This window comes from Sceloporus occidentalis, unplaced genomic scaffold (assembly GCF_023333645.1).
Source record: "Sceloporus occidentalis isolate IW3139 unplaced genomic scaffold, rSceOcc1.0.p SCAF_1, whole genome shotgun sequence".
NCBI lineage: Eukaryota > Metazoa > Chordata > Lepidosauria > Squamata > Phrynosomatidae > Sceloporus > Sceloporus occidentalis.
Genome location: NW_028316981.1, coordinates 240,883,313 through 240,900,745, shown reverse-complemented (window position 1 = coordinate 240,900,745; position 17,433 = coordinate 240,883,313). Strand labels below are relative to the sequence as shown.

At 39.7% G+C, this 17,433-nt stretch overlaps 1 protein-coding gene across 2 annotated transcripts in view; it reads right to left on the bottom strand.

Moving 5' to 3' along the window:
• ERCC6L2 (ERCC excision repair 6 like 2) overlaps positions 1 to 17,433 on the bottom strand; it is an 84,295-nt gene that overhangs the window by 22,154 nt on the left and 44,708 nt on the right. For both annotated transcript variants that reach the window (XM_089490924.1, XM_089490918.1), the window contains exons 12-17: positions 8,026 to 8,097; positions 6,902 to 7,047; positions 3,952 to 4,047; positions 3,770 to 3,869; positions 1,964 to 2,116; positions 874 to 954 (exon numbers count right to left, since the gene is read on the bottom strand). In XM_089490924.1, coding sequence (XP_089347050.1) covers positions 874 to 954; positions 1,964 to 2,116; positions 3,770 to 3,869; positions 3,952 to 4,047; positions 6,902 to 7,047; positions 8,026 to 8,097 — 648 coding nt within the window. The remainder of the gene's footprint in view (positions 1 to 873; positions 955 to 1,963; positions 2,117 to 3,769; positions 3,870 to 3,951; positions 4,048 to 6,901; positions 7,048 to 8,025; positions 8,098 to 17,433) is intronic.

The following is a 17,433-nucleotide window of genomic DNA, read 5'->3' as shown; positions in this document are numbered from 1 at the left end:
TATACAATACATATGAATATACACAATTAAAAAACAACAGAAATCTGGGATACCTCCAATCCCATATAGTGCCGTCATTTTGTCCTATTTTTCCTTGATTTTTCCAAGTTTTTTAAAATTAAGTGTCTTGTAAACATTCAAACATAAGAACTTAGAACCACATTGGGTTAATCCAAAGGACAATCTAGTCCAGCGTTCTGTTCACACAGTGCCCAACCAACTACTTATGGAAATTCCCAAATCAGATCAAGAAAAGATCACCACCACCCCACTTGTGCTACCAGAAATTGCTACAAAGAGACAAACTTAACTATGGTATAGGAAGATAGTATGCCATTTATCCATGGTATATATCTATCATGATAACCAGTCATGGATAGTCCCATTCTATATAAATTTATTTCATTCTCTTTCAAAGCTGCAACTTTTATCTCTACTTAAGACATTTTATGACACTTCTCACAGAAAACATTAAACAGTATGTTTCATAGCATGTCATGGTAGAAAGAGGGACATGGTGGCTCAAGCAGTTAAGATGCTGACTCTGTTGATTGCAAGATTGGCAGGTTGGCAGTTCAAGGCCCAATTACTGCGTGATGGAGTGAGCTCCCATCACTAGTCCCAGCTTCTGCCAACCTAACAGTTCGAAAGCATGGAAATGCAAGTAGATAAATAGGTACCACTTTGGTGAGAAGGTAATCAGTGTTCTGTGAAGTCATGTTGGACACATGACCACAGAATCGTCTTCGACAATGCTGGCTCTTTGGCTTAGTAACAGAGATGAGCACCACCACCTATGGTAGACAAGACTTGAGAACTTTATCAAAGGGGAATACCTTTACCTAATGTTAGAAAGACAACTTGCTAATTTACCATTTCTATTCCATGTTGCTGGGGTTCTTCTTCTAACCATGTAGTAGCTGTCATGACACCAGCTTCCACTTGTCCTTCTCTCTATAAAACATCAATTGCATAAAAACTCAGTCTGCTTCATAATTTTTCTGTATAGCAGTGCACTATATCATGAGGATGAACTCATTCTCATAGTACTGGCCATTATATAGCTCCCCCCAATGGTACCATCCATGCATAAAACAGAAAAATCAACAGATTTGGGGGAGCTATGGAGTGCAGCTCTGTGACAAACACATGCCTTCCTTACATGCAAAAGCTCCCAGTTCAATACTTGGCAACTTGACAAGGCACTGGAAAAAAAACCCGTGTCTGAAACGCTCAACAACAATTGACACTCAGAATAAATACTATACTACTGACAAAGACAGACAAATAATATAACCTGGTATAATGTAATGTCTTATATTTCCTAATCTCAAAGTTTATAGCAAGTAGAAATTTTTTCTTTGAGAAAGAGGGGAATCCTACCAAACAAACAAGCTGGATGACTATCTGTCAGGGTGTGCTTTGACTGTGTATTCCTGCACGGCAGGGGGTTTGGAGTTTGAGGTCTCTTCCAACTCTATCATTCTATGATTCTAAAGTACACTGAAGACTTGAACATCCTCAATGGTAACAGAATACTGTTTGCTGGGGGCCAGGAGAATCAAGATGAGCAGACTGTAGAAATAGAAAGGCTTAAAAAGGGCATGGCTGGCTGGATAAACACTGAACAGCAGGGCTGCACATTGCAATATTTTCTAGCAGGAAATTAGATTGTGCTAAATCCAACTGTTAACCTCAATAGCATATGCCTATTGAATCAACAGGATTACATAAATGTTAAATCAACACTTGTGCAAATTTCACTAATCCAATGAGTCTACTCTAGATGGAACAAACAACTGAATTTAACCAGTTATCTTTATGACTCCTATGAGGGGTTCTGTCTAAATCTGGACAGGTCTATACTTTTGCATTTTAGAATTTGTATTTTTTCCCATACACAGTAAGCCATAATGAACCTATACAAAGACATTTGAGATGACCAAGGAAAAAAACATTGCACCTCCAAAATCTCTTTTGTAAGACAGGATCCATGGTCCTGGAGCCTGAAAAGGTTATGGATACCAAAAAGTTCTCCTTGATGTTCTTTTGATCCTTGCACTGCCTCAAAATATCGCTTGGCATTTTCACTTCCTACCACTGCACAATGCAATTGCTAAAAGAGAATGACACAAAACATTTCAGAAGCATGTTCCTGTAACAACATGTCAGAATTTCCTGGCATTTATAGTATATACATAGATTAAGAGCAGACCTAAATCCCTATGCAAGAAAATATTATGTTTTATTTTCCCTGGCAGATGCTGCCATTGTGGAGTAATATTAACCTAAGTGATTTTACTGGAAAGGAAAAAAATGTGGCCTGAAGTCTCCTACAGTATGTACTCATATAACATATGAGAATCCTAGCCTACAGCAGATATAGTATTTACAACACAGTTATTTTTTACAATAATTATTTTTATTATTACTAATAAATAAGAATTTGTTGTTGTTAAACATAAAATGATACTAATTTATAGTTAGAAAGTGGCAATGATGAAATAAACCAGACATTTTCTCATAACTATCATCCTCAAAGATCAAGTGAAAAGTTAATTAAAGTGATGCAGGAAAAAGAAATCAGCTATATCTGGATTTCCAAGGTTTCCCCTTGACTTGAGCAACAACTGTCCAGGGTTTCCTCATGATCAAAATGTTTCAAATTCAAAATGGATTCAGGAAGATGGGGTTACAAGGGCAGTGTTTGCCTATAAAAGGGTGGAGATATGGATTGAGTCCTGCTTACTTCTGACATAAATGGCAAAAAGAGACTATTTCCTGTGCGATGTACATCTGCATAAACGCACTGGGTGACCATGGACAAGTTACACTCTCTCAGCCTCAGAGGAAGGCAAAGGGAAACCAAGGTTTGCCTTAGAGTCACTATAAGTTGAAAACAAATTGATGGTACACAACAACAGCAACTTCAAGGAGTGGTGTGATGGCAATATTTCTATTTCTAGGAAATACTTTGGTTACATATGATAATTAATATTTTGAATATAAAACTTTTTGTTTTAGTGGCAAAAAAAAGATTAGAAAGAAAGAATGATATAAAATAGCTACAAATTGTCTTGGAGAGTAAACACCATGCCCCTGAAGTGGCAAAAAGCTGCTTTATCTGGCTCATAGGCACGTTACAGAGTGCCAAAAAGAGGCGCTCTGCCTGCGCCGTCATTAGCTGTGCCGAGAAGCCCCAGCGGCCAAACCGCGAGGCTTCCTGGCGCAGCTAAAAAGAAGCGCCAAAATGGAGCTTCTTCTTGCGTCACGGAAATGACGCGACAAGGCGCCAATGGCGCACTTGACATGTCATTCTCGCGATGCTACATGCGGACACTGAGCGTCCAGCACGTAAAAATGGCCGTGCCCGTGTGTATAGGGCGCGGCCATTTATATGCTCCCGTCACGTGCTGGGGTGAGGCCGGTATGGACGCTAGGTCCTCGGCCAACCCCTAGCATGTGACGGGGCAGCGCAAAGGCCCATGCAGAACGGGCCACAGAGTGTTAATTTGAGTTTGATGTTGTTTATTTTGAAATTCTCTTATACTGCTAACTGTCTATAATATAATTTTGTTCTAGCTTGTATATTTTTTACACAATTGTACACTTTTAATGTATCTGCCATGACCCTTGGAATAGTGCAATAAATTCACAGAATTAATGAATGCTACATTAAGTCAGTTTCCATCAATACACAATTAGTGAAGTTTATCCATTTATATTTTAAAAGTAAGCAATATAAATGGAAACCAAGAGAAAACATTACCTGTTTGTAAACCTGTCGTAAGTACATCATCTCCTCCACAGTTCCCAAAGAGATAAGCCTAAATACTTTCACATCTCTGCACTGGCCAATTCTGTATGCTCTGCAAAACCAAGGCCTCCAGGGTTAAAAACAGAAGACTCCATATGTATTATAGTAAAGAGTTTTTAACAGTATGCTTGTACCTGTCAATGGCTTGAAGATCATTAGCTGGATTCCAAGTTGGATCAAAGAGTATAACGATATTAGCACCAACAAAATTGAGTCCCAGTCCACCAGCCCTTTACAGTAACAGAAGAAACAAAGAACTGAAGAAGATATAAAGGTGTGTAATTTGTAAGTTATCACTATTATTTTCTAGACAAATCAGTAACAAGTTCTCTTCTAAGGACTATCTGTGGCTTGTAATTAAATGTATGGCAAATTAATCACATACAATTTGCCATAAATTATATTACCTGCCAAAAAAAAGACTATGAAATACTCCCCACAAATACTAGCCATCTTGTCCTAAGTATGTACCATCCTATTAGCTTCACAGCCAGCAAAGTTTCAAAACCAATCCAATGCAATACAGCTGATGCCTCTCATCGCCCACAATCTAAAAATTGTCAAAATGTAAAATTGTCATAATGTAAATTGTAATTATCTAAACTGTTTGTAGTTATGAAGTTTGTTGTTGTGACATGTGTACACAAAAACCGTTGGCTCTCAGATTTCTTTCTTTGGCTTTTTGGTAGAAGAACAAACCAGAGCATCAACTGCTGCAGTGATCATATGTCACGTGAAAGACAACATAGACCAAAGGGTTATGGCCACTGAATATGGTATTTTACACATGCTACATTGAAGTAATTTTTATTCGATCCCTGCACTATACAGGATTGAAAAAAGAGGTAAGGTTTACATCAATTACAGTGCTCAATTTACGGAATAATCCTCTTGCCACATTTAATTAACATAATATGCCACATTTCAAATTGAAAGAGGACACAATTTATGTTCATTTGAGTTTCCAAGAAAACCTCAAAAGACATAAAGCTTTCCGAACTCTCTTAAAATTTGGTGCTTCAGCTTCCCAAGCATCCCTTCTTTTCCACCTCTTTTAAACTAGCTGAAGATTAGCCAAAATAAGCAATTTGGAAGATGGTATTTTAAAAGAGTTGGTTAAACTTCATCCATGTTGGCCAATTTCACTGAGAAAATGTGAAGACTTGTTCTCATTAAAATCCTCAGTGCTATTGTTTGGATCTTAAATGAATTATCCTACATGATAGAAGATCAAAATGAATATATCAATGGGCCTTTTCTCTGCAGCAATTTTTGTTTGACTAACACATTTCTCTTACAAATGTTTCAAAGTGGCTGAATTTCCAGGTGGGCTTGGAATATTTAATCTAAAGCATTTTAAAGAACTTTTAAGTCCAAAATTTTAATGCACTGGTGTGCTTCCTCTTCTTTGACCCCCACCCATCCACCAAATCCCTTAGGTGAGAAATCCTATTAGGTTACAATGGGCAGGAAATAACCACTCTGCTAGTTAAAGATACCTTCTCCAATCTTACTTGCTTTTTAAAAAATGAGATCTGTTGGAGTTTAAAAAAAACAGAGTGAGAAACCAGAAATATAATACAGTTAGTCAACTAAAATTATCAATGTTATCCTTGGCTCTCACTCATAATTAATAACTGCTATTTTTCCAGACATAAAAAATTAATCTGAGTTCCAAGGTCTGTGATTCTTATAAGATGCCTCTCTACTAATCTGAGAAACCAACATCTTCAGAGATGTTCACACTGTATTAATCAGAGGGAAATTAATCTCAAAATTCTCATGGGCTGTTTAAGCAAAGTGAAATACCTGCTCCTGGGAGCAATGTATACTGTTGAAATGGAGAAGTAGGAAAAGTATAAATTGGTTTGGCTCTCTCATAAACCTTGGTAGAAATATACAAGCACTGGAAGAATTAACTATCACAGAAGGAAAGTGAAGAGATCTTAGCTGTTGAATCAGAGAGCCACATAACCTAAAGTGGAACATTTCCTTTCCACGTTGTAGGAGATGGGGCATTGGAGCCTAGTACTCTTATAGGTTGAGAAAGCTGCTGAACCATATTTATTGTTTTGTACTATATCACAAAGGACCCAGATACTCTAAAGGCACCAGATCCTGTCTGATCTTGGAAGTTAAGCTGGAACAGACCAGGTTAGTACTGAATGGGAGACCACCAATAAATATCAAGTGCTATAGGCTGTATTTCAGGCGAAGGAATGGGCAAGACCATCTCTGATTACTCCTTGCCAGAAAAAAAACTATGAAATTCATGAGATTGCCATAAGTCAACAGGTGACTTGAAGAAAAAACACATATATGCATACTATATCACATAATGACTGAACTGTGTAATTAGAATAGCCAAGAAGGTCACCTGCCTTGAATGCTAGTTTATAGTATTAGCATCAAAAAAAGCAAAGATGCCCAACAGAAACTGTGGCCCAAAACAGACCGGCCAAAATGCCAGCTTCAGGAAAAACTGGCTACAAAAGGAGTGGAGAAAGCCCACTCTTTACTGTCATCCAGGTTTTTTTTTGCCCTGTCTGCCTGACTCCTACGTCTTGTTTCACAGTGTTTTGATTCTAAAAATGACATCACAGATAGGAAATCTTCTAAGTGGACTAGTTACATTTTTAGACAAGAGTTAAGAAACTAGGCCAACTACCAGTGGTTGGGGAATTTCTATTTATACGTGCCATCACTGGCTTAATTCACACAAAATTCAGTGTGATAACCTTTGAGAATGAATATATTAATGATTATTTCAGTTATGAAATGGAAACAAAACTTTTATTTATTCAATATTAGCACTCAACACTTTCAGATCTCAAGTAATCTCTAGAAAGAAGAGAGCCAATCCAAAGAACCATGGAAATGAGTAAGGGATATGACTCATTTTTAGTTTCTATCCTAACGGCCTTGATTGATGCAGTCTACTTCCCAGTCTTATAACAGCAGACAGTAATGTTATTGCTTCTTCCCAAGGAAGTGACAAAATGCAAGATCAATCAAGCACGAGTGCAGTAAATTTGCTATAAACCTCTAACTACCTAGACAAAAGCAGACACAGCATTTTCTTACATTGTAGAAACAAGGCAAATGTTAACTTCTTCCATGCTGTTGAACTCTTTTACTATCTTGACCCTGTCCTCTGCCTTTGTATTTCCATCGAGTCTTCGGTAATCTAGCCCAGATGCCATGCAATATTGTTCCAGAACATCAAGCAACTAGTGAAAAAGATGGGGAGACTAGGCAATTAGTACAATTTAAAGACAACTACAATAAACCAGAGAGATCAAGTGTCTTGAAGTTTTTAAGAGTCCACAGTCTCCTTGCATAAATATTTCCCCAAGATCATAGAGTCATAAATATTTATCAGCATAAAGATTTATAATGTTTTCATTTTTATTAAAATGATAGTACATTTTTAAACTGCCCACTCTCCTAGTGGAAGTAGCAGAGTATTTGATACCGGAATCTCAAATTATATTTACATTCATTTTAGCACTGACTAAACTACCCTGCATGTTCACAGATGACATTTTACAAGTTGCATTAATCACATACAAAACAGTTGGGGGGGGGGGAACAAACCTTATATCCACTAGCTAGTCCCAACTACAATAGACCTACTGAATCACTGGGATTTACACAAGTGCCGAGTAATTGATTCTCTGGGTTTATTCTGAAACTAGTAATTAGCTTTAGACCCCAAAGTGAATGGCCTAGTCACACTAGTTCTGTGCAGATTTACTCAAATGTAAGTCTGACTGAATCAATGAGGCTAAATTCCAGTAAACAGATATAAGAACTACATCATAAGTTTCTATCAGTTGTTTCACGCATAACATTTTTCCTACAAGGGAAATACTGGTATTTCCAAGTAAGGGACCACAAAAACTGTACATGTACCATAATCATATACATATCTGTATCATTGGAATATATGCACATGTAACAAGAGCCAAAGGTGCTATCACGACAGGAGATTGTATGCATTTAATTTCCAAATTTTTTTCTACCTAGAACTGTTTTTTTTTGTAAGTAAAATGTAAAGTTTCACATTCGAAGCTGCCTTGTTATCATATTTTGCACATAACATTACAAGTGGAAAAAGCAAAAATGAATTAAAACTGCAGAGATTTCAGTCCCCATATATTTCATTGTTAAAGTCAGTCACACTAAAAAAATAACATGTAGCTCACCTTGGTTGAAAAGGAAAAAAGTAGCACTTTATCTTTGTTTTTTCTGAAGTGATTTAACAGTTTCTGAAGGACCTGGAAGTAGAAAATGGGGGGAGAGAACACCATGTAAACTTAGCAATACATACCTCCATAAATGTTCTATAAACTTCCAAAGATGGGAGTTTAACACAAATGGATGAATGAACACAATCCATTCAGCACTTTCATCAAGAAGAAATAAATAAAAAGAAGGCAATTGTTTCATGTGGCATTTTAAAAACTGCGAAGACACTATCAGTATGTGTGAACCAACATGTATATAAAACAATTTTTATTTTATTTTTTACAAAATGTTACTCCATTACATAAAGAAACTTCTGCATCAGAGGTGGGCGACATACAGGATGCATCCCTTGGACCTCATTTGCAAACCTTAGCTGTCAAATGGGCTGCTACTGCTGCAGAAGATCCAAAAATTGTGGTTCCCACAGCAAACATTATAGCATTAAAAGTACTCCTTACAGCTTTTTCATGACCATAAATTCAATCTAAATGATGAGAAAATTGAAATAATTAAAGATTTCCCATACCTTGGATCAATAAATAATAAGAATTGAGATTGCAGTCAAGAAATCAGAAGTCTAGGATTGGAAAGGGCAGCTATGAAAGAACTAGATGAGATCCTAAAGTGCAAAGATATAAAACTGAACACTAAAGTTAGGATCCCCCAAACCACTGTATTTCCCATCACCATGTTTTGATGTGAGAGCTGGCCAGTGAAGTAGGCTGAGAGAAAGAATATCAACTCATCTGGGATGTGGTTCTGGAGAAGGATGTGGTTCTGAATGAAGATATTGTGGATGGCCAAAAAAGACAAATAGCAATAGGAAGTACATTTCTGTATCACTTATCAGTGCACATACACACTCTCTAAGCGGTTTATAACATGTAAGCTAATTGCCCCCCACAAGCTGGATACTCATTTTAGCGACTTCGGAAGGATGCGAGGCTGAGTCAACCCTGAGCCCCTGGCTGGTACTGAACTCACAACTTGCGGTTTGTGAGTGAGTGGCTGCAGGACAGGCATTTAACCACTGCACCACCAGGGCTCGTCAAACAAACAATTGGGTCCTAGAACAAATCAAGCCTGAACTCTACCCAGAAGCCAAGATTACTAAATTGAGGCTGTCATACTTTGGCCACATCATAAGAAGGCAGGATTCATTAGAAAAGACAATAAGCTAGAAAAGGTGGATGACAGTAGAAAACGAGGTAGATCAAACACCAGATGGAAAGGCTCAATTAAGGAGGCCATGACCATGAGCCTGCAGGATTTGACCAAAACGGTTCAGGACAGGGGGTCTTGAAGGTATGTCATTCATCCCAGATGTGTTACAGTGGTCAAAGTTTGGTGACAACTACAGCAGCAGAGAATGGCAGGTTCAGTGTGTGACTCTCCAACTTGAGTAACTCCCGTCAAAGATTCAGGCACAGGAGGGGCAGGGGTGCTTGAATCTCCTGTAAGATTAGGCTGGGAATCAGGGCTCAAGTCCCATTAAAACTAAGCTATGGGCTGAACCCTCTGAAATGATCCAGAAAACCTGGACCATCAGGATTCCTGTGTAGTTGGGCCTCTTTTAGGCACTATCAATCAGAAGAGTATAAATAAGGTAGTGATTGTTGTTGAGATTTCCCAGGAATAATAAAGGCTGCCTGCAATCCTATGAACATTTAACTTGGGAGCAAACTTCACTGTTACTATTACTAAATAGTACAATTTATTAAATATTGTAAATATGTAAATAGTACAATTTACTAAATACTGTAAATATTGTAAATATAAATATTGTACCAAAGAGTATAATAGAATAATTACTAAAGAAGGTCCAAGATGAAAGTGCAAAGACAGGCTTAATGCTGAATATAAAGAAAACAAAAGTAATGACCATGGAAGAAATACATAAATTCAACCTAGACAATGAAGAAATGGAAATAGTTAAAGAGTTCCATTACCTAGGATCAAACATCATTCAGAATGGTGACTGCAGCCAAGAAATAAGAAGACTAGGGATAGGAAGGGCAGCTATGAAAGAGCTAAATAAGATCCTAAAGAGTATATACATACAACTGAGCACTAAAGTCAGAATTATCCAAGGCATAGCATTCCCCATTACCATGTACAGATGACACTGATGCTTGGAAAGGTGAAGGGCAATAGAAAGAGAGGAAGACTGTATCCCAGATTTCTAGACTCAATTAGGGAGGTCACGGGCAGAATTTAAGCAGAACAATGAAGCATAGGGGGGCTTGGAAATGTCTCTTCCACAGGATTACCATAAATTGGGGCCAACTCAAGGGCAGTTAACAACAACAAAGCTCCACTGAACACATGGAAGGCACCTCTACACTGCACTTCTAAGAGTCTTCATAATGAAGCATGTTTGAATGATAATGGACAGAAAAAGTAATTTGTCCTCCCCCAGCAAGTAGGCAAAATTAATAATGCCTGCCAAGGCTGAGCCCCCCTCACCTTAAAAACTGTTCCAAAGTCTCTGCCCATCATTCTGCTGCCCTATACCACTTTGACTAATGTAAAATAAAATGCATGAAACTGTCAAGGAAAAATGATTTTATTTCAATCACAATAGAGAAAAAGAGAAACCATATATTTCTAATGTTTTCACAGCCTGTGACATGATTTCTTTGTCTACATGATTGATACCACAACATACATATTATTTTAAAAAAACACCTGGAGACCAAATTCAACCTGAACAGAGATTACTCTATTTTAATTCTGCTGCACTATATCCAAGTTCAGAATTTATTGGAAGTTGCCTTCTCAAAATAATCAGTCAGCTGAAAGCCCCGCTTGCTCCTACTGTCCTCCATCCCTGTGTTTACAGTAAATTTGGCTTCCCAGACTTTGCACAGACCCTAAAAGGCTAATAATCCACCCACATGAAACCTTCATCTGCCACGGAAGCAAATAACCCAGGACATTCCATATAATAGTAATACTGTTATTTTCTAAAGAACCATGTCCACATCTGGCAATAGTAATTCCAGAATACTGTGCAGAAGCAATTCACAAATGGGAAAAGAGGAATTTTCTACACCATGTCTGTAGTCTACTCCCACTGGGCAATAAATATTTAAACAATGTCATTGATTCCATGACAAATACTTAACCTCTTCATTTGAAGATTTTCCACAAAGCACAGTACCCAAATCACAGGATACTTTTCTGATTAATTCTGTAATAGTAAGTAAAATGCTGACTACAAGGCAGCAAAATCATGTCAGCAATAACGTACTCTTTAAAGAACCGTCACTCAATTACATGGCAATTAAAAGAGGCATAAATAGGAAATATTTGCAGAGCTTCAGCCTACTACTCAGTTGGAAACTGTCAAAACTGGATTGCTTTAATGGATGAAAATGTTAGTTGCATTCTGCAGCACAGCAGCTCTGAAAACAAGTGAAGTTAAGAATAAAAAACTCAGGGAGAAACAAGCCAATCCACATTCAGATCAATTATTTAATGAAAAGGCGAAACATGAATGGTAAGAAATCAAATGCAAATCAGAAACAACAAGATGCTAAGCCTTGCTTTAATGCATAATGCTCATAAGGTAAAGAGAATATCATGGTTTCACATTCTCAGGATAAACTACTACAGTTAATATGGAAGCAGGCTGGTTAATTTGAAGATGTTTATGAGCGAGCATTTTTTGCTCAATGCAAAAATACTTTTGCAAACATTGCCCTAACCTTCATAATCTATAAAGCTCTTCTTACCTGAGAGATTTTACAATACTTGCTTTTGTTCTGGTCTAAAGTACACAAAGGATCTTTTCCTTACTTATATACTATTGATGTGTTCAGACCGTACATGATTTTGAGGGCCGATGTGGCATAGTGGTTTGAGTGTTCAAGTGTGACTCTGGAGACCAAGGTTTGATTCTTTAACCATGGGACTAGGGTTGCCATAACCTGGTTTCAGCCAGGACAATCCCGGTTTTGGGGTCTTGGGATTGTCCCGGCCCAGTTTTGACAAGATGTCCCGGGTCCTGGCTCAACAAGCTCCCACCCACCTCCACCACAGGTCCTCAGCTCCTTCTCCTCTTGGCTTCGCCACTGGAGGAGCTGAAAGACCACCCGCTGCAGCCTCTCCAACTCCCCACAAGGGACAGTGGCCCAGAGGAGGAGGAGCTTTTAAGGAAGACCAGGTAGGGCAGGGCTGTGGTGGGGGAACGCAGGGGCCTCTGCTGCCATTTGCCACGCTTTTGGCATAGTGGCAGGAGGCCTATGCCTTTGAGGCCTCTCTCTCCGCTGGCGAGGAGGAGAGTCGGGGGAAGGCAGGGGCCTCCGCCGCCGTTTGCTGCGCTTTCGGCGTGGCAGCGGGAGGCCTATGCCTTCAAGGCCTCTCTCTCTCAGCTGGCTGGGAGGGGGTTGGGGGAAGGCAGGGGCCTCCACTGCTGTTTGCCGTGCTTTTGGCACGGCGGCGGAAGGCCTATGCCTTCGAGGCCTCTCTCTGCTGCTTGGGGGGGGGTCTGGGCTGGGGGAAGGTTAGGGCCAGCTGGGCCCTTCTTATTTCTTATTTCTCCTCCTCTTCTTTTTCTCCTCCTCCTCCTCCTCCTCTTCTTTTTTTTCCCCTTCTTTCTTTCTTCTTCCTCCTCTTCTTCTTCCTCCTCCTCTTCGTCTTCCCATCTTCCTCCTCCTCCTCCTATTTTTATCTTCTTTTTCCTATTCCTCTTTCTCCTCCTTTTCTTCTTTCTCCTTCTCCTTCTTTTTTCTCCTCCCCCTTCTTCCTCCTCTGCTGTTGTTGTTGTGTGCTTTCAGCTCCTTTCCAACTTATGGTGACCCTATAGAGTTTCCTTGGCAAGTTTCTTCAAGGGGGGGTAACCTTTAGCTGAGAGAGTGTGACTTGCTGCCCAAAGTCACCCAGTGGGTTTCCATCACCGAGATGGGATTTGAACCCTAGTCTGCCATTGTCCTAGGCCACCACACCATGCTGGACCCTCCACTGCACTTAAAATTACAGTACTTATTTATCATTTATTATTGTGTACCTTCAAGTTGTTTTCCGCCTTATGGAGACCTTAAAACAAACCTATCCTGGGGTTTGCTTGGCAAGATTTGTTCAGAGGAGGTTTGCCATGGCTTTCTGCTGAAGAGGCTGAGAGAGTGTGACTTGCTTGAGGTCACCCAATAGGCAGGGAATCGAATCCTGGTCTCCAGAGTCCTAGTCCACCACACAAAGCTACATCCCAAACTTCTATCCAGGAAGAATGTCAAAATGTCCTCCATTTTGAGCATGAGTGAGAAGCATAAATTTATATTGTTTTTTATTAATGTGTTTGTCCTCCATTTTTCTTAATCATCCTACATTTTGTCCTACATCATGTCCTACACTTTGTCGCAGTTTTGCGAAAGGGAATTATGGCAACCCTGCATGAAACCCACTGGGTGACCTTAGGGAAGTCACATTCTCTCAGCCTCAGGGAAAGGGAATGGTAAACCTCCTCTGAACAAATCTTGCCAAGAAAACCCCATGTCTTAGGGTCACCAGAAGTCAGAAACGACTTGAAGGCACACAACAAAGAACAAGATAAACACTTTTTTTTAAAGGATGCAATTTTTTCTACAACTTGCTAATACATTATAGCCTCTAGAAATTTTGGTCTGTTTATGTACACAAACAGGAATAGTTAAAGAGTAAATTTATCTACCAGCATCCCAAAATGTTAGTATAGTGAGTGCTCCATCACTAGCATACCAGCCACATCATTCTAGTCCCACTTACTTCATTTCATATACATCCCTCTTGTTTTCTACTATTCCATAGTCAGCTATTATTCTGTACCCACGGATTTGTAATACTCAGCATTCTGGAGTTGCATAACCCTCACCATACTCATATTTGTCCTTTCTTCTTTGAAGAGAGGTCAGCCTGAAAGATTTGAGCTTTGAGGAATGGAGAAACATAGGCTGAGGAAGGAGCCAAGTTATGTCACATCCAAATGTCCCCCAGCATAAGGACATAGCAACTATGCCAGGATATTCAGACAAGGAAAATCCTAAGTAATTTCCAACAACCCTACACTGAGAGGGACTTAGATTCAACACAGCTTTGCCTGGATTGGCTTGACTCAAGTGGCCACCAACCATCTTGTGTGTCAGGACAACAGTTTTACCATGGACCAAAAATTTTGCATGCATATTCACAATTTCAGGGAATGGCTGAAAACAGTTTAAGTTGCTGTGCTTGCTCTGGATTACTGAGGAAGGGAAGAAGAATTTGATTGGTCATGTGACTGTCTGCAGCAGGGATGCTCACTTGTAGGAGACAAACTGAGCTAAGACAGAGTAGACAAATTTGTTCAGACCACAAATCTGGATTTAAAAAACCTTCAAGAGGAAGATGTAGTGTAGCCTGATATGGCCTGACATGGAAAAAAGTGTTGAGGTGGTGGAAAGGAATCAGTGTTGCCAATTACCCTCAAGGATATTCCCCGGATTCCAGGGAATTCCCCCAAATTACCCAGAAGGGAGCGGGACTTCTGGGGTGGGGGGGCTACAAGGCAGTATGGGAAGGCCTCAAGGGGGCGGGACTTCCAGGACGGGGAAGGTATGTTTGGGCAGGAATTTCAAAATCTCCGGGAAAGTCAAAGAGAATTTAGAATACCTGAATTATTCAAAATCCCCTGAAATTTTGAAAACATGGAAATTTCATGGAAAGAGATTAAATTCCCCGGATTCCAGGGAATTCCTCGGAAATTGACAACACTGAAAGGAATAAAAGACGTGAACACAAGATTGGGTTGGGGGGGATTAAAGAATGTTAGTTTCAGTTTCCTTTAAATCATGCATGGGCAAACAGTGGCCCATGAGTCACATGTGGCTCATGTGACACCTAGATGCAGTTACTGAAGACCCCACAGCCCACAGACCTTTGGGCTGAGTTGGGGACATTTTCTTTGCCATAATAATAATAATAATAATAATAATAATAATAATAATAATAATTTATTTATATTTATTTATACATAATACAAATTAACATTAACATTAAACAATCCCCCAACCCTCCATCATCAACACAATAATACCAATCAAATAGAAATTAACACAGCTAAAATAATTAAAAACAATTTGAAAAACAAGCGGATAGGAGCAAGGCAATTCGGAGCAGACAGGGCTATCCTTAAATGGGAGGTCAGTCTGATAAGGCCTGCTGGAAGAGATCAGCCTCAACAGCCTTTTTACAAGTGTCAAGAGTAGTAATATGACAGATCTCCTCCGGCAGGTTATTCCACACTTTCGGAGTGGCAGATCAGAAGGTCCTCTTGGAAACCGCAGCCAATCTAGTCTGTTTTGAGTGCAGCAAATTCTTCCCAGAGCACCTGAGTGTACAGGGTGATTATATGAAGGGAGGTGCTCCCACAAGTATGCTGGACCCAAGCTACGTAGGGCTTTAAAGGTGATAACCAACACCTTTTACTGCGCCCAGAAGCTAATTGGCAGCCAACAGAGAGATTTTAATATAGGTGTTATATGGTCAGTTTTGGATTTACAGTCTGACTGCCATGTTTTGCACCAATTGAAGCTCCTGAACTAGGCACAAGGGTAGCCCCATGTAAAGTGCATTGCAGAAATCAAGACGAAAGGCTACCAGCATGTATACCACCATTTCTAGGACACCTGGCTCCAGGTAGGTTTGTAGCTGGCGTAGCAGCCAAAGCTGATAACAGGTGTTCCTTGCTGTCCCATCTATCTGGGCCATCAACTGGAGGGACGAGTCCAAGTGCACCCCAAGCTGCGAAAATAGTTGTTTAGGGGAAGTGTGACCCCCGCTCAGAACTGGCTGGTATATCTCCATACTCGGATTAGGGGTCCCTATGGCGAGTACTTCCACCTTATCAAGATTCAACTTGAGTCTGTTTTTCCTCATCCAGTCCATTACAAACCTAAGACATTCATTCATACTGATAACCCCCCACCACATGTTTCCGGATGATCTCACCCAGTGGCCTCATGTAAATGTTAAATAGAATAGGAGACAGAATGGTGCCCTGGGGGGACATCAGATTTTAGCTCCCTTTAAGAGGAGCAGCTGTCTCCCAGCATCTCCCAGCATCACCATCTAGAATCTGCCTTAGAGATAGGTGTGGAACCACTACAATGCAGTGCCCCCGATTGACAATTCTCCCAAGCGTTCCAGAAGGATACCATGGTCAATGGTATCGAAGGCCGTTAAGAGGTTCCAAAGCACCAACAGGGTCACACTTCCCCTGTCGATGCCCAGACAGAGATCATTGACTAAGGCAACCATAGCAGTCTCAACTCCATATCCTGTCCTAAAGCCGGTTTGAAATGGATCTAGATAATCAGTTTCCTTCAAGACTGCTTGGAGTTGAATGGCAACTGCTCTCTCAATCACTTTGCCCAAGAAGGGAAGAAGGGTCTGTAGTTGTTTTTGTCCAGGGGATCAAGGGAAGGCTTCTTCAATAGTGGTTTAACCACAGCTTCTTTCAAGCTAGCTGGAAAACGGCCTTCCCTGAAGGATGCATTAATTATAAGCCTAAAAAAATCAGCAAATCTCCCCCTCTCCCAAATAATAACTTGAAATTGCAGCAGTTTATTTCTAGATCTCTTGCCAGATGGATCAGACCCTTTTAAATATGTGTTTCAGGGTTCAGCAGGTTTTGATGTTGCATTGGCTAATCTTTTTTATTTCAGAGATCCATTTGACCTATAGGTTGACATTTTTTCCATGCAGTGGCAGAATCAGCAGTTACAGTTTCAAAGTTATAATATAAACAAGCTGATTTATATTTCTTTGTGGCTGGTATATCAAAAAGAATGCCAAAATAGGTAACATTGTAAAATCCCAGAATAAGTGAAAATAATTTTAAAAGAAGTATTTACTTAATAATAAAACCTGGTACATTTTAATGTTTTGCCACAAAGCTCAAACCTTATCACTAGTAAAGCAGGGAGGGCTTCATTACTGAAGTGAAACTGTGTTTCACTGCAGTAAATCAAATAAAGACATTAGGCTCAATCCCATTTCTAGACCCACTTAAGAGGAGCTCTATTGACTCAATAGCATTTACAGTGGATCCTTGTTATACGCTGGGATTTGGTTCCAAGATCCCCTGTGTATAACAAAATCTGTGTATGCTCAAGTCCCATTAAATATAATGATATAGCAAAATGGTGTCCCTTATTAAAAAATGGAAAAGCAAGGTTTGCTATTTGAAATTTATACTTTTAAGGAACATTTTCAAACCATGTATGTTTGAATCCATGTATAAAAAAATCCGTGTATAAGAAGGGCCAACTGTATACAGTGGGCCCTTGCCTTCTGCGGGGGATCCGTTCTGGACCCCACTACGTAAGGCAAATTTCACCTATGCTCAA